The following is a 17,661-nucleotide window of genomic DNA, read 5'->3' on the forward strand; positions in this document are numbered from 1 at the left end:
TATTAGTCATCTCACTTATTCATTAACTGACTCGTATCAAATCAATACTTTGGCTTCGAGTAAATATTCTCGAGAACCATGTAAATCTTCTAAAACTCTGTACACTTGTGCATGGTGGTATAAGCACTCAAATAGGTCACAGTGTATTCTGTAAGAAGACAATTTTTTTTGAGCAATGTAAAACTCCTTTAACTCTATACACTTGTGCATGGTGATATAAGCACTCAAATAAGTCTCAGTGTATTTTGTAAGGGGTTTGGGCAAGTTTATACCTCAGGTGTGATACCACGTTAGTGGCTTGTTATATCTCCATTGTGTGAATACGGAGATTATATTTAAATTCTATTTCTCATGTTCATTCTAACCTCATACGTAGCTCTGTTGTTGTTGTAATAATAAACTTCAGATCAAACTTTTATTCTTGAGGTTGTCCTTTGCCACAAGTTGGAACCAAGTTACCCATATATATTTGAACCTGTGGTTAAGGTTATTTATGGACCTTCCTCTAGTTAAGGTTGTTCGGATCAGCACCAAAACAGTTGACACTGTGCTTTTAGCAGAGGGGACGGGTGGACACTAAATACAATTTGACCACTGGGCTAACCCACCATTTGAAGATACCATGAGAGGCTTTAGCCACCAAATATATACACTGTACTGGGAAGACCATAGTGATTGATTGAGTGATTGATTGAGTGATTGATTGATTGATTGATTGATTGATTGATTGATTGATTGATTGAGTGAGTGAGTGAGTGAGTGAGTGATTGATTGATTGAGTGATTGAGTGAGTGATTGAGCGAGCTAGTGAGCAAGCAAGCAAGCAAGCAAGCAAGCAAGCAAGCTAGTTTGGTTTTTATGCTGTTACAGAAATATTCCAGCAATATCATGGCGGGAGACACCAGAAATAGTATTCAGACATTTTGACCATGTTGGGAATTGAACCCAGGAATTTAGACTAACAAGCAAACGTGTTAACAACTGGGCCACCTCATCGCCAAGCCATTCATGTCATCTGATGTTGGGTATTACACATATAGCAATAATGCATCCTTGTACATAATATCAAAATAGTCATAACATGTGCCACTTGCCCAAACTAGCAGGTTAATATGGTTCCTACCCCTAGTGCCCTTTTCTGACACCATGCAAAACAGGAATACATATATATTCATCACTACTCACTTTTTGCCTTCAAACAGATACTCATCATCAAGGATCTCAGCCTCCAGGTCCTCCAGTTTGTCATGACCTCTCTTCTTGAGGTACTCACGACGTGACTGTTTCCGCAACTCTGGGATGATGCGCTTCCTGTCTTCTGTCTCCAGCTGTAGACGCTTCTTGGCTTCCTCGTATGCCTGCAACATAGATGTCAAGTTTAGAAACAATAAATTTTCACTTTCAACCAACAAGCCATATTATTATCAACCAAATGAGTTTAGTTTTATGCCGCTTTTATACAATATTCCAGCAATATCTTGGGGGACACCAGAAATGGGCTTCACATATTGTACCTATGTGGGGAAATCAACTGGCCTGAAAAGTGAATACTTGAACCACTAAGCTATATGAAGCTACCATGCAATATGAAGCTACCATTTGGTTATTATCAAAAGTCGTAAAATGAAGGAAAAACTCTTAATTTTTATCATGTTACACGTCTTCGTTCAGTAAGCAAAGCTAACAACTAACAACAGCTAACATACAGCACTTAAGTCAACTGAAAGATGTAATTTTCTGAATAAAATTGATATTTTATACTAATCCTGACTCATGCTTATTATGCTTATCTCCTCCCACTAAGTGAAGATAGTGGAACACTAAAAATCCTTTGAAGTTCCCTTCTAATTGATGGTCACATGACCAGCCACGCTTGTCACACTCTCCAAAATCTCATAAGCCTGGCATGAAAATTACTGTGAATTCAGTGTGCGTGAGAGGGGTGGTTGAGAGGGCTTCACACCTTCAGTCAGGATAAGTATAAAATATCAATTTTATTCTGAAAACTACGCATTTTTCCTTATCCTAACTCATGCTCATTATGCTTACAGAATCTGACGGAAATGGCGTTTGGTCAGGCCACACTAGATTCTGTTGACTGCCATATAAGTACATCCAGTACTTCCCCCTTTGGGAACTATATTCATCTGTGAGATGGGGGGATCACATCCACTCGAACTTGTCTTCTCTTGAAGCAATTGTTGACTGGAATGTGATGATATATGGAACAGCTAGCATCCTACTAGTGTCTAGAGCAACTGTGTGCCAAGATTTCTATCAAGACCAGTCACCACCCAGCTTCATGTGCAAGTGTCTTCATTACAAGTACAGAGTCATAATCACTCATGCTAGCCTGTTCTAAACGTGTGCATGGACTCTCAACCATTGTGCTCTGTAGAGTGTCTTGGTCCCCACAAGTCATGTGACAAAGAGTGAGATTTTAGATATACTAGTTTCTTCCTCCAACTAGTTACCTATAGCAATTCTTTCTTCATGATGTCCTCATCATAGAGTTTAGACCCTTCTTCATGTACAAGTATGTACTTTACAAGTACAGGGTCATCATAACTTATGACAAAAAGGGGTTAGTTTATCTTGGCGCCTTTGTGGAACCATTACTTGTTGCGCTCCAACAAATGGCCCAAACTGATGAGTGGCTGAGACGTCTTGGTGTCTGTGTCTCGAAGGTAGTAGTTAGCAAACACTGTGGATGATTTCCAAAAGCAGCCCTCCATTATCATTGTAAGTGAGCAATTTCCACATAGAGTGGGTGTCAATGCCAAGCCTCTTACTTCATGTGAATTGGAAGTTTGTGGAGGTTCAAGTCCTGCTGCTATGTTTGTCCTCCGTATAATGGCTCTCATCCATACTGAGATGGTGTTGTGGGATACTTCCATAGGTGTATCATTAGATAGTAGGATGAATAGACGCTTGAACTTTTGTCTCCTTGACTTAGTTCACAGAAGATATATTTTCAATGCTCTGACTGAGCATAATGATAAATCCCGTGTATCATATGGCCCAAGGACTGTTGATAATGCAGGGATGTGGTATCATCCTACTGGTTGACCAGGCAGTTGATTTTGGGCGAAAAAAATCCCATTGCAGTCCTATGTGCAAAATCTCACAATGATTGGTGTCGAATTGTGTACGACTGAAGTCCAGAGCATGTATTTCTGACATCCATGCTGCTGTTGCTAAGGCGAGCAGAAACAGCATTTCCTGTGTCAAGAGTTTGAATTTGAAGGATGTACAACCTAGAGGCTTGTAAGTGTCATTGGTGAGATGTTGGAGTACAACATTCAAGTCCCATGCTGGTGTCTTAAATCTGTCGTGTTGGTCTTACAGCTTGAACGAGCATAGTTACCATGATGCTGCATGCACCTGGGATATGGTGTGCCTTTATGTAGAGATTCAAGTTATCAACGATGTCTAAGAGATGAAAGGTTAGCTGTAGCAGCCGTTTACCCTTGCTTGTTCATGTAGAATGCTACGGTGGAGTTGTTGGTGTGGACCATCAGTAGTCTGTTCCTCAATGCAGTCGATCACTGTCGTACTGCATTGATTTCAATTTTCATCACCAGGAGGTTGATATGCAGAGTATGTTTGCCCAAATTCCTGCTGCTACCTTGTTGTCTATGTGGGCACCCCAACCTTGTAAGGGCGCATCTTCGTGGAGATGACTGTTGCAGTTCAGCTCTGTCAAATAAGTCCCAGTGCAAAAGTTGCAATGGGTGTAGTCTTCCCCTTTGGGTCAAATGCTGCGCTGAGGTGAGTAGACTGAGAAGACACTGCCACTGTCATAGTGGTAACGGCGAGTTTACAGCTTGTGGTATCATGGCTTGAATCTTGTCTAAAGACTTCCGTGTTGTGAAGATTCTTCATCCCCAGAATGTAGAACTTATGTCAAATCCAACTCTGACGTCTGGAAGTAATCTTCCAGTAATATGACACCTCTATGCCTCGTGAAGACAATCGAATGATGCTGTAGACTGCTGTCAAGGTTGTAAATGATGTCTTTCTAATGTTGGAAGTGTTTACATCTTTTGACAACTTCCTGATAAGGCTGCATTCTGCTGCGCAGGGTGTTGTCTCTCAAGTACCAATCAGATTCCAGATGTAACATCATCATTGTTGCAGACAAATTATCATTACAAAACTTTCTGCCACTTCATACTTATGTAGGTAGATTGTCCTCCTGGTAGATGTGTCAGCACTCTTCAAATGAAGATAATACCATTGTCATCTTATACAGATGTTGTGAAGCAATTTCTATGCTTCCTCACCTTGGTACAGCTTGATTGAAGTAACCGGGTTCAATGAGGTGTCATAATTAATCTTGTTGAATACCTTGCTGCTGGTGTATGATGACCTGATGTAAGTGCCAGATGCTTGCAGATGAATTGTTGAAGTCAGTAGAGTAGATAAGATCATCTTATCCTCTTTGAAGTTGGAGTCTTCTGATGTTAAACAGCAAACGTTGCAATGCTCCTTCCCCATTCTCGGGCTAGTAGAATAGTTCACATTCCCCGAATGCATTCTTGCATGCATGCGTTCATGCTCCTGTGAAAGATGTCGTGTTGAATGGTGATGACCTGTATCTCATGCTGTGTTGTCCTGATGAAGCATGCGGGGAACCCATCCAGCTGAAGCGCTGAAGGTGCTTCAGTGACGTTGCCAAGTCAGTTTTAGAGTAAATCTCCGAGTGTTGAAGGACAGAATGTGTTGATACTGATACTCTGTTGCAGTATGGAGGGCTGTTGATAAGTTGTCCGGTACTGCATATTTCAGCGTAATCGGGGGAAGGTCTGATACTCTGTTGCAGTATGGAGGGCTGTTGATAAGTTGTCCCGTACTGCATATTTCAGCGTAATCGGGGGGAAGGTCTGATACTCTGTTGCAGTATGGAGGGCTGTTGATAAGTTGTCCGGTACTGCATATTTCAGCGTAATCGGGGGAAGGTCTGATACTCTGTTGCAGTATGGAGGGCTGTTGATAAGTTGTCCGGTACTGCATATTTCAGCGTAATCGGGGGGAAGGTCTGATACTCTGTTGCAGTATGGAGGGCTGTTGATAAGTTGTCCGGTACTGCATATTTCAGCGTAATCGGGGGGAAGGTCTGATACTCTGTTGCAGTATGAAGGGTTGTTGATAAGTTGTCCCGTACTGCATATTTCAGCGTAATCGGGGGCAAGGTCAAAGTTTTTGTTGATCATCTTGAAGGTGAGGGTGGCATTGAACTCCTTCAATGGTGAAGTTAGGTCTAGCCCAGTCATAATCCAAGATGTAATTTTTAAGTCCGATTCAACTTCTTTTTCCTCTAAGGTAGGACGGTGATGTGTATCCATGTATGATGAGTCATCTCATTTGCGAGCAGTCAGAAGGGTTCGTTGAGCGTCGTCCCTGTGTTGAATTTCAGATTGATCTTCGTGTCTGTGTGCATCCGTGGAGTGGTTGTTATTCCATGAGTGCTTCCGCACAAGTCCACACCTAACAAAAATGATGAACGATGACGATGACTGTGACAATCAGGGGATGCAGTCGGTGAATCATTGCAGCTGTAGCGGGACACATGTGAGTGTGATGATGGTGATGATCTTCATGAACGAAAGCGTTCACACGCTGCATCCTCTTCAGCTGACGGAACTATAGTAGCTGTCAAACCTTCACGCAGGAGGATGATTGATGATATCTTTCCTCTTCAAATCATAAGGCTGGGTGGTGAGTCAAGGGGCTGCTGTGCATGAAACAGCTGTAGATTTGCAGAAGGTGCAGCCAACTTTTTGCATGTAGATGCCATGGATATCTGCACTGATAGTAGACTCTGAAAATTGCAGCATTGTTGCAGATGCAGTTGATGAAGGTCTAGCAGCCACTGAATGTTGAGTCATCTTGCTGATGCTCTGTACCTCAGGGAGTGGGAGTGGAGGCTCATTGTAGGCAGCTCATTCATCAAGTGGGACGATGTCATTGCTGAAGGACTTCGTAGAAGAGCTGGTCTATTGAGTCAGCGATAATCTAGCAGTCTTGGAGGATGTAGATGACTTCAACTTCTTGGTTGAGATGATTCTGACGATGACCATTTTTCTGTGGTTTGGACGGAGAACTGCGCATGGAGTCCTCATCTGATAAAGATGACAAATGCCTATGATGTCTCTGATAATCAGAGAATGTATTCGGTTAATCCTTGCAACTGTAGTGGAATACTTGAGTATGTGGACCTGCTGAATCGACGCAGGATGCATTGTTCAGACTGTAATGAGATGATACAGCCAATGGTGATGATTTCTGTGACGGGAGTGTTCATATGATGCCTCCTCTTCATCTGATGGACCTAGTGCAGCCGAAGAACCATCATGTAGGGCGACTATAGGTGTAGCTGGTGACTGGCGTTTCCGTTCCTCTTCAAAATCTGATTCATCATGTGAGTGTTGAGCTGTTGCATGAAGAGGCTGGTGTCCAGTGACTGCAGTGCATGCAGCAGTGGTTGATTCGCAGAAGCATCTGATGTGTTGAATGTAGACGTTGTAGATGCCTGCATAGAAAGTAGACTCTCTGAGGGTTGTACTTGTAGTGTTGTTGACAACATTCTTGATGAAGGTCTGGCACACACTAAACTTTGATCAGGAGTTCTGATGATCTATACCTCAGCAAATAGTAGTCTTGAATAGGGGCGCTTCCCCTTCCCTCAGCTGGGGATGGTGGGGGCATCCCTAGTTGAGTCTGTAGGCTTGCGACGATTGGCTGCCACGTTGACCTGGCTGCGACCTCTGGCAAGGGCGAATCTGACAGATTCCCTCCTCGGGACATAGTGTTTCTTCCCCTTGCCACGTGTTCCAGCTCTGTCACATGCCCCACCAGGTCGTGAAGCACCTTGCCCTGCCACAGGAATAACATCAAATGCTCCATCTGGGACTTGTTAACTTCAGGCAAATCAACAGCCGCCGCTGACGTTGCTGACACTAGCACTTAGATCGGTTTCAGGATACGCCGCAGCTCTGTATCAATTGCTTGCACTCTGGAATCATATACTATATATGTGGAGTTGGAGGATAGTCTCTTAATGGCCTCATCTTATGCCGCCCCAGTGTCCACAAAATCAAGACTGTGAACTTTATGGTCCGGTTTCTTCAACCTGGGTGCCCTAATCGTGGAATTTAATGACAACTTGGCAAAGTCCTCGTTAAAGCAGGATATGGCGTCGGCCACCATAGGATGTGGCGGAATCATCAACTCCGGATCAACTCCGGAGAGCCCTGGCACTGTCCACACATGACGATGGGAAAGGGCAATCTGGGAGTCTGTCAGCATTCCAATCATATATTGCAGAACGCGGCAGGTACAAGCCTTCCTCATCCTCCATGTGAGCAGCGTCTTCCTCATAATAGGGGGAAAAATACTGCTCCTCCTCCACATCCCAAGATACGCCTGGCTTGCGCTCCGGCGCCTGTTTCCTATGCGCAGACTGCCTGGCTGTAAGAGGTGACGCCGAACGGGATCGTGACCGCCTGCTCCTTTTCCTACGATGAACACCCGCGCGCTCTGAATGCTCATTGACCAGCTGCCTCTGTGCATCTTGATCTCTAGCGCTCGTGACAGTAGTCGTGCCTCTTGGCGCTCAATACGCCGATGTGCCCAACCCTGGCGCCGATCTCCAGCTGATTGAGATGTGCCCACAGACGGTTAACGGATGTGCTCTTCTCTCGGCGTCACTGCAATGTCCGGGCTCAACGGTGGAGCACTAGTAGTAGGCGACGTCAGCTCCTGAGATGCGCCCGACGTCATCAAAGGGGCAGGTACTAGCAACGATCGCAGAATCCGTTGTACCTCTGGGTGTGCTAGGGTGTCTGGCCTTGACAAGTCTACCCAACCCCTAGCCTGGATAGTTGGCGTCAGCGTTGGAATTGACATCAGCAACAGCATCAGTGTCTGCATCAGCGTCAGCTCCGAGGAAGCATCAGACACTGACCCAGGCACTTCCAGTGCTGTCTGTAACTCCGGTGTACAAGGTGCCGACAACCTGGATCCTGATGAAGACGCAGGCGAACAGGACATCTTGCATAACTTCTGAGTTTTCCTCTTCTTAACCACAGCCAGGAGAACTTTAAACTCTGCTGCACTTATCAATCTCGTACACACCGCACAACGCTGCTCAAGGGTGCATGACACCGCAGAACAATCCGGACACCAGGGGTGAGGATCTTTACCAGACTTCAGGCCTTTAAACACTACGCACAAGTGTCGTGTCATACACAACTACTGTAACAAAACAAAAATATTAACGTGACAATAAGGATAAATGAAGAACACCCTATACCACGTAATGGACTGCTCCACTGGCATATGCAGCAGCTGCTTTGCAATTGACAAGTGAAATGGCTGCCCCTCCAATAAGAACAGCAAAATTACACTAGATACAGCAACATGTGACAAAACATGAAACACAAAAGCTTAGATACGGCGGAAGAATTATCAACAGAAATCAAACCGCCGACAAACAAAACTGATCCACATAAAATTACGGAGGCAACATCCAAAATAAGAGACACACGACCATGTCTAGTCCAAGGTAGCCAACGAGTGTACGATAACGAATTTATACGCTATAACCGACACGAAGATTGAAAAATATTACCTACACCAAAACCAAGAACCTGTAAAAGGAATCAGAGCAAAAGCGCAGTAAATCAAACTTTATTAGCTGAAAAAAGGTAGCAACTCAAACACTTCTAGACAAGACAACGCTTGAAGTAAAAGTGAAGTTCTTGTGGAGTCTGCCTGCATGCACAGTGGGGAGATCCAGATACTTCTGTATCATTACAGTTGTCGAATTCGAGGTAGCCATTCAAGATTGAATAGCAATTCAACTCTGACAGATCTCCTGCTAAGCGAAGCTTGAGGTAATATGCTATAGCATATGGTAAGTAAAGAAAAGTAACATCCTTTAGATGCAGCTCCCAATATCCCCTCACACAAATGAAAACAAAATCTACCTTCTTGTCGGTTTTTGATGTTACAGTTCGTGTTTTCTCTTTGTCTCTGTCCTTCAGTCTCTTGGCAAACTCATCTCGCTCCTTCAGGTCCAGCTGCCGCTGAGCCTCGTCTGGGTCTGAGTCGGAGTCCATGTCCTCGTCTGCATCCAGGTCATCGGCATCATTCCTGGAAGATGATATAAACACTCTTATCAGCATCATTCCTGGAAGATGATATAAACGCTCATATCAGCATCATTCCTAGAAGAGGATATGAACACTCATATCAGCATCATTCCTGGAAGAGGATATGAACGCTCATATCAGCATCATTCCTGGAAGATGATATAAACGCTCATATCAGCATCATTCCTAGAAGAGGATATGAACACTCATATCAGCATCATTCCTGGAAGATGATATAAACGCTCATATCAGCATCATTCCTAGAGGAGGATATGAACGCTCATATCAGCATCATTCCTGTAAGATGATATAAACGCTCATATCAGCATCATTCCAAGAAGAGGATATGAACACTCATATCAGCATCATTCCTGGAAGATGATATAAACGCTCATATCAGCATCATTCCTGGAAGATGATATAAACGCTCATATCAGCATCATTCCAAGAAGAGGATATGAACGCTCATATCAGCATCATTCCTGGAAGATGATATAAACGCTCATATCAGCATCATTCCTAGAGGATGATATAACCACTCATATCAGCATCATTCCTGGAAGAGGATATGTACGCTCATATCAGCATCATTCCTGGAAGAGGATATGAACGCTCATATCAGCATCATTCCTAGAGGAGGATATGAACGCTCATATCAGCATCATTCCTGTAAGATGATATAAACACTCTTATCAGCATCATTCCTAGAGGAGGATATAAACGCTCATATCAGCATCATTCCTAGAGGAGGATATGAACGCTCATATCAGCATAATTCCTGTAAGATGATATAAACACTCTCATCAGCATCATTCCTGTAAGATGATATAAACGCTCATATCAGCATCATTCCTGTAAGATGATATAAACACTCTTATCAGCATCATTCCTGTAAGATGATATAAACACTCTTATCAGCATCATTCCTGTAAGATGATATAAACACTCTTATCAGCATCATTCCTGTAAGATGATATAAACACTCTTATCAGCATCATTCCTGTAAGATGATATAAACACTCTTATCAGCATCATTCCTGTAAGATGATATAAACACTCTTATCAGCATCATTCCTGTAAGATGATATAAACGCTCATATCAGCATCATTCCTGTAAGATGATATAAACACTCTTATCAGCATCATTCCTGTAACATGATATAAACACTCTTATCAGCATCATTCCTGTAAGAGGATATGAACGCTCATATCAGCATCATTCCTGTAAGATGATATAAACGCTCATATCAGCATCATTCCTGTAAGATGATATAAACACTCATATCAGCATCATTCCTGTAAGATGATATAAACACTCTTATCAGCATCATTCCTGTAAGATGATATAAACACTCTTATCAGCATCATTCCTGTAAGATGATATAAACACTCTTATCAGCATCATTCCTGTAAGATGATATAAACGCTCATATCAGCATAATTCCTGTAAGATGATATAAACACTCTTATCAGCATCATTCCTGTAAGATGATATAAACGCTCATATCAGCATCATTCCTGTAAGATGATATAAACGCTCATATCAGCATCATTCCTGTAAGATGATATAAACACTCTTATCAGCATCATTCCTAGAAGATGATATGAACACTCATATCAGCATCATTCCTGGAAGATGATATAAACGCTCATATCAGCATCATTCCTAGAAGATGATATGAACACTCATATCAGCATCATTCCTGGAAGATGATATAAACACTCTTATCAGCATCATTCCTAGAAGAGGATATGAACACTCATATCAGCATCATTCCTGGAAGAGGATATGAACGCTCATATCAGCATCATTCCTGTAAGATGATATAAACACTCAAATCAGCATCATTCCTGGAAGATGATATAAACGCTCATATCAGCATCATTCCTGGAAGATGATATAAACGCTCATATCAGCATCATTCCTAGAGGATGATATAACCACTCATATCAGCATCATTCCTGGAAGAGGATATGAACGCTCATATCAGCATCATTCCTGGAAGAGGATATGAACACTCATATCAGCATCATTCCTGGAAGAGGATATGAACGCTCATATCAGCATCATTCCTGTAAGATGATATAAACACTCATATCAGCATCATTCCTGGAAGATGATATAAACGCTCATATCAGCATCATTCCTGGAAGATGATATAAACGCTCATATCAGCATCATTCCTGGAAGATGATATAAACGCTCATATCAGCATCATTCCTAGAGGATGATATAACCACTCATATCAGCATCATTCCTGGAAGAGGATATGAACGCTCATATCAGCATCATTCCTGGAAGAGGATATGAACACTCATATCAGCATCATTCCTGGAAGAGGATATGAACGCTCATATCAGCATCATTCCTGTAAGATGATATAAACACTCATATCAGCATCATTCCTGGAAGATGATATAAACGCTCATATCAGCATCATTCCTGGAAGATGATATAAACGCTCATATCAGCATAATTCCAAGAGGATGATATAACCACTCATATCAGCATCATTCCTGGAAGAGGATATGAACGCTCATATCAGCATCATTCCTGTAAGATGATATAAACACTCATATCAACATCATTCCTGGAAGAGGATATAAACGCTCATATCAACATCATTCCTGGAAGATGATATAAACGCTCATATCAGCATCATTCCTAGAGGATGATATAACCACTCATATCAGCATCATTCCTGGAAGAGGATATGAACACTCATATCAGCATCATTCCTGGAAGATGATATGAACGCTCATATCAACATCATTCCTGGAAGAGGATATGAACACTCATATCAGCATCATTCCTGGAAGAGGATATGAACGCTCATATCAGCATCATTCCTGTAAGATGATATAAACACTCATATCAGCATCATTCCTGGAAGATGATATAAACGCTCATATCAGCATCATTCCTGGAAGATGATATAAACGCTCATATCAGCATCATTCCTAGAGGATGGTATAACCACTCATATCAGCATCATTCCTGGAAGAGGATATGAACGCTCATATCAGCATCATTCCTGTAAGATGATATAAACACTCATATCAACATCATTCCTGGAAGATGATATGAACACTCATATCAGCATCATTCCTGGAAGATGATATAAACGCTCATATCAGCATCATTCCTAGAGGATGATATAACCACTCATATCAGCATCATTCCTGGAAGAGGATATGAACGCTCATATCAGCATCATTCCTGGAAGAGGATATAAACGCTCATATCAGCATCATTCCTAGAGGAGGATATGAACGCTCATATCAGCATCATTCCTGTAAGATGATATAAACACTCTTATCAGCATCATTCCTAGAGGAGGATATAAACGCTCATATCAGCATCATTCCTAGAGGAGGATATGAACGCTCATATCAGCATCATTCCTGTAAGATGATATAAACACTCATATCAGCATCATTCCTAGAAGAGGATATGAACACTCATATCAGCATCATTCCTGGAAGAGGATATGAACGCTCATATCAGCATCATTCCTGTAAGATGATATAAACACTCATATCAGCATCATTCCTGGAAGATGATATAAACACTCATATCAGCATCATTCCTAGAAGAGGATATGAACGCTCATATCAGCATCATTCCTGTAAGATGACATAAACACTCTTATCAGCATCATTCCTAGAAGAGGATATGAACGCTCATATCAGCATCATTCCTGGAAGATGATATAAACACTCTTATCAGCATCATTCCTGGAAGATGATATAAACACTCTTATCAGCATCATTCCTGTAAGATGATATAAACACTCTTATCAGCATCATTCCTAGAAGAGGATATGAACACTCTTATCAGCATCATTCCTGGAAGATGATATAAACACTCATATCAGCATCATTCCTGTAAGATGATATAAACACTCATATCAGCATCATTCCTAGAAGAGGATATGAACGCTCATATCAGCATCATTCCTGTAAGATGATATAAACACTCTTATCAGCATCATTCCTAGAAGAGGATATGAACGCTCATATCAGCATCATTCCTGGAAGATGATATAAACACTCTTATCAGCATCATTCCTGGAAGATGATATAAACGCTCATATCAGCATCATTCCTAGAAGAGGATATGAACACTCATATCAGCATCATTCCTGGAAGAGGATATGAACGCTCATATCAGCATCATTCCTGGAAGATGATATAAACGCTCATATCAGCATCATTCCTAGAAGAGGATATGAACACTCATATCAGCATCATTCCTGGAAGATGATATAAACGCTCATATCAGCATCATTCCTAGAGGAGGATATGAACGCTCATATCAGCATCATTCCTGTAAGATGATATAAACACTCATATCAGCATCATTCCTAGAAGAGGATATGAACACTCATATCAGCATCATTCCTGTAAGATGATATAAACACTCATATCAGCATCATTCCTAGAAGAGGATATGAACGCTCATATCAGCATCATTCCTGGAAGATGATATAAACGCTCATATCAGCATCATTCCTAGAGGAGGATATGAACACTCATATCAGCATCATTCCTGTAAGATGATATAAACACTCATATCAGCATCATTCCTAGAAGAGGATATGAACACTCATATCAGCATCATTCCTGGAAGATGATATAAACACTCATATCAGCATGATTCCTGGAAGAGGATATGAACACTCATATCAGCATCATTCCTGGAAGATGATATAAACGCTCATATCAGCATCATTCCTAGAAGAGGATATGAACGCTCATATCAGCATCATTCCTGGAAGATGATATAAACACTCATATCAGCATCATTCCTGTAAGATGACATAAACACTCATATCAGCATCATTCCTGGAAGAGGATATGAACGCTCATATCATCATCATTCCTGGAAGATGATATGAACACTCATATCAGCATCATTCCTGGAAGATGATATGAACACTCATATCAGCATCATTCCTGGAAGATGATATAAACACTCATATCAGCATCATTCCTGGAAGATGATATGAACACTCATATCAGCATCATTCCTGGAAGATGATATGAACACTCATATCAGCATCATTCCTGGAAGATGATATGAACACTCATATCAGCATCATTCCTGGAAGATGATATAAACACTCATATCAGCATCATTCCTGGAAGAGGATATGAACGCTCATATCATCATCATTGTGCAAAACCTACTTTCAAGAGATATCTCCTAGGAGATATTGTCTGATCTCACACAAGTGATATCTCCTGAGGAACACAGTTTTGGATGATAAATAGACTGTATCAACCTTGTGATACAAACAGTCATACCAGCAGCATTTTAAGTATGATATTATATGCTCATATCTTTATTTGCATCATTCATAGGAGATAATATCAACAACCATGGCATCAGCACAAAGATTACAATTCACATAAATACTCAAATTAGCATCAGTTACATTCCTTGGAGATCTATTACTTAATGCATACATTAATTATTCTGATTAATGAACATGTCCGTAAATATTACTATTACACACACCAGAACTCACTGGATGGCCTGAAAACTCCTGTGCAAGTATACTGAGATAAATACCTGTCACTCTCGCTACTGCTCTCAGATGATTCTTGCTTTTTGCGAATGTTTCTTTTTTTCTCCTTTGAACTTCTCTTTGGCATCTGTAATACAGAAAAAGCTTATATCAGTCAAGCCATCCTGCTCAGTTCTGCATGCAAATGTGTACTTAGCTGCAGACTAGAATGGTAATTTAGTGAGATATAATGCAAACAGTGTTCCATATCGGCTGATAAAGATCAAACTTCAGTCAAAGGCACAGACATAATTTATCAGATGATAAAGTACTGAGTGCCTTTGATTTCTTAGCGATGCATTTTAGAATGTGTGTTAAAATACAATTCGAATTCGTGACGTCACTTTAACATGTTTAAATTTCTTCATAACAAGGGGAAGGTTAATGGTGGTGTGAGTTGTCAACATCTTTACCATGTTCGCGCTTAACGCATGTCCCCATGTCTTGGAGTTCAGAACTATACATCCAATTATTGTCACAATGAAGTGAAAGATGCTGGTGTAATAGAAACGGGATACATTAACAAGTCATACTCTCACAGTCTCTAACAGTATACTTACTGTTGCAGCAGGCACAACATCTTCGTCATCTTCAGACAACAAAGTATATGTCTTGTTCTTGTGTTCTAGTTCTTTTTGGCGATGTTGATCTGTTGTTAAGGCTCTCTCAATTTTCTTCTTATGAGGAACCTTCAGGAACAGATGAAACAATATGAAATTTTAAAGTTCATTTTACAACTTAAGGAAAACCAGCTGTGTTTAGTGTTTGATTGTGAGATGTTCTGATAAGGTGTTTGAGTACACGACAAATACACTGAGTAACTCACAACCACACGACTGGAAAGCACAGGGATAAAGTGCATTTTACCAGGAGCAGCAGCAGCCAGCGATGCCTGTCTGCTGCAGAGCAATTAGTGTACTACAGTGTTCACGATGGTCTTTCAAAGTAACAGGACATTGGGTCCTGTAAGTTTCAGATGTCTGTCTGACCCAATGAAAATTGACAGGACCCACAGACTAAAATTAAACAAACACTCCAGATTTAACAATTCTTGTAATTGGCATTGAAATTATTAACACTATATGATAACAAACATAAGATTTCTAAACAGCAACCAAGTGTCACATGCCACGATTAACAACTTCATACAAAGACATTGTGAAATATTCAGTCAGACACTGGGGCTGGTGGGTTGGTGATTTCTATCTGACCACTGGTGAATATGCCAGATTTGTCAGAGGGTCAGTGCTATTCATGAACACTGTACTATAGCTCTACCACTGTCTCGATATATCACTACTTGCCTTCAGCTCTCTAGTGGTATGTCTCTAGACACTGAACGGAAAGTATGTACAGCAGTTGTCTATCATATTTTACAAAGATCTATTCTAAACTCACTTCATGAAAATTATTTATGCTACATTGAGCTGCAGACACCTCCCAGTTATATTCGGGCACTTAACATAATTTCCATAGACTTAGATGTCAGTTCATTGAAGCACAAATAATTTTCATGAATTAAATTTCCGTAAGATCCAAGTCAAATTTTGCACATTTGTGAGGGATCATCTTAAGTACCAAAAATATATAAGAAAGGAAAGAAAAGGGGAAAAAAAACCCTAAACAAAAAAAACCCCAAAAAATAAACAATTTTTGTTTTTTCTGTTGCATATTTATCGAATGGCAAATTTAATCAACATATGTACAGTGTCAAGAACTCCTTCAACATGGCAGTCTATGGGGTTTGCACGTTGTGGAATCATACACGAGTGGATGAATGTTATGTCAGTTGGAAAACTGAACGGAAAGTATGTAGAGCTTAGAAGAATTCACAGTTGTCTGTCATATTTTACAAAGATCCATCCTAAACTCACTTCATGAAAATTATTTATGTTACGTTGAAATAACATATAAGTCTATGGAAATTACGCCAAGTGTCCGAATACAACTGGCACGGGTCTGTACCTAAACCCTCTAGTGATAATATGGGTTGCTCAATATGAACAATCGTTCCCTTCGTGAGATTCAGACTCTTTCATGAGAGTGGACAACACGAAAGATTGTCGCGACAAATGTTAATTCTCATACACACCCGATTAAATAATTCTTTTGCAAATTGTGTCACTTGCTCGTCAACATCCACTGCTCCCGTTTCGCGAAGTTTTTCGACGAATTCGGCATGACTTTCTGACTTTGCTGCAAGTCCAACGAAATACTGGCCGATATATTTGTCGGATATGCCTAGTAGATCGTGGAGCTTGTCATTTACCCACGTTTCTATAGAAGCCATTGCCTTTGTGGACCTTTCGTTTGATATCCTCCCAGGAAATTCAAGAAAAACTCATATTTGTTGACTTGTGCTCAATGGGCGCAGCCATTTTGTCAAAACGCACAGTGGTCGTTCTTGTGTACACGCATACTGATGACGTATTATGTAGGGCCGCTCCAAATAGACTTGCTGACCTCCTTCAACGTACACTTAGGAGATAACATACTGTGTTGGAAAATCAGAGACATATAACGAAATTATGATTAGGATTTTTAAAAAAATCACACGGTGCGGGAAAATCTGGGGTATGTAATGTAATGAGATTAGCCAATCACAATCCAGTTATTGCTGAAGTCATGGTAGAATAGATGTTTTCAGTACCATTTTCCATGATGAAATTACGTGAAATCAAACAGTTAGCGCGGTATAAAATGTTATCTAGCCTCATGTAAGAATGTCGAGTTTTGATTGGTCCACGTAACTCTGATAAAATACCGTGTACGACAGATGAAAGACATATTTGACAAATGAGCGACTTAGATGCTCATATCATCCCTTGAAACGAAAATTTGCCTTGAAACAATTTCTAGTCACCCAACAATGTCCAAGCTATGTCGTAAAGGTCAGCCAAACTAGTGACTGAAAGGGGAGCCATGAACAA

At 40.9% G+C, this 17,661-nt stretch overlaps 1 protein-coding gene across 1 annotated transcript in view; it reads right to left on the reverse strand.

Annotated features, from left to right (window-relative positions):
- Positions 1-17,137, reverse strand: part of LOC137273324 (pre-mRNA-splicing factor ATP-dependent RNA helicase DHX16-like) — a 31,035-nt gene extending 13,898 nt beyond the window's left edge. The window contains exons 1-5 of the mRNA XM_067805911.1: positions 16,824-17,137; positions 15,292-15,420; positions 14,737-14,819; positions 8,994-9,159; positions 1,186-1,358 (exon numbers count right to left, since the gene is read on the reverse strand). Coding sequence (XP_067662012.1) covers positions 1,186-1,358; positions 8,994-9,159; positions 14,737-14,819; positions 15,292-15,420; positions 16,824-17,021 — 749 coding nt within the window. The 5' untranslated portion in view covers positions 17,022-17,137. The remainder of the gene's footprint in view (positions 1-1,185; positions 1,359-8,993; positions 9,160-14,736; positions 14,820-15,291; positions 15,421-16,823) is intronic.
- Between the last annotated feature and the right edge of the window lie 524 nt (positions 17,138-17,661).

This window comes from Haliotis asinina, chromosome 2 (genome assembly GCF_037392515.1).
Source record: "Haliotis asinina isolate JCU_RB_2024 chromosome 2, JCU_Hal_asi_v2, whole genome shotgun sequence".
In the NCBI taxonomy this organism is placed as follows: Eukaryota; Metazoa; Mollusca; class Gastropoda; order Lepetellida; family Haliotidae; genus Haliotis; species Haliotis asinina.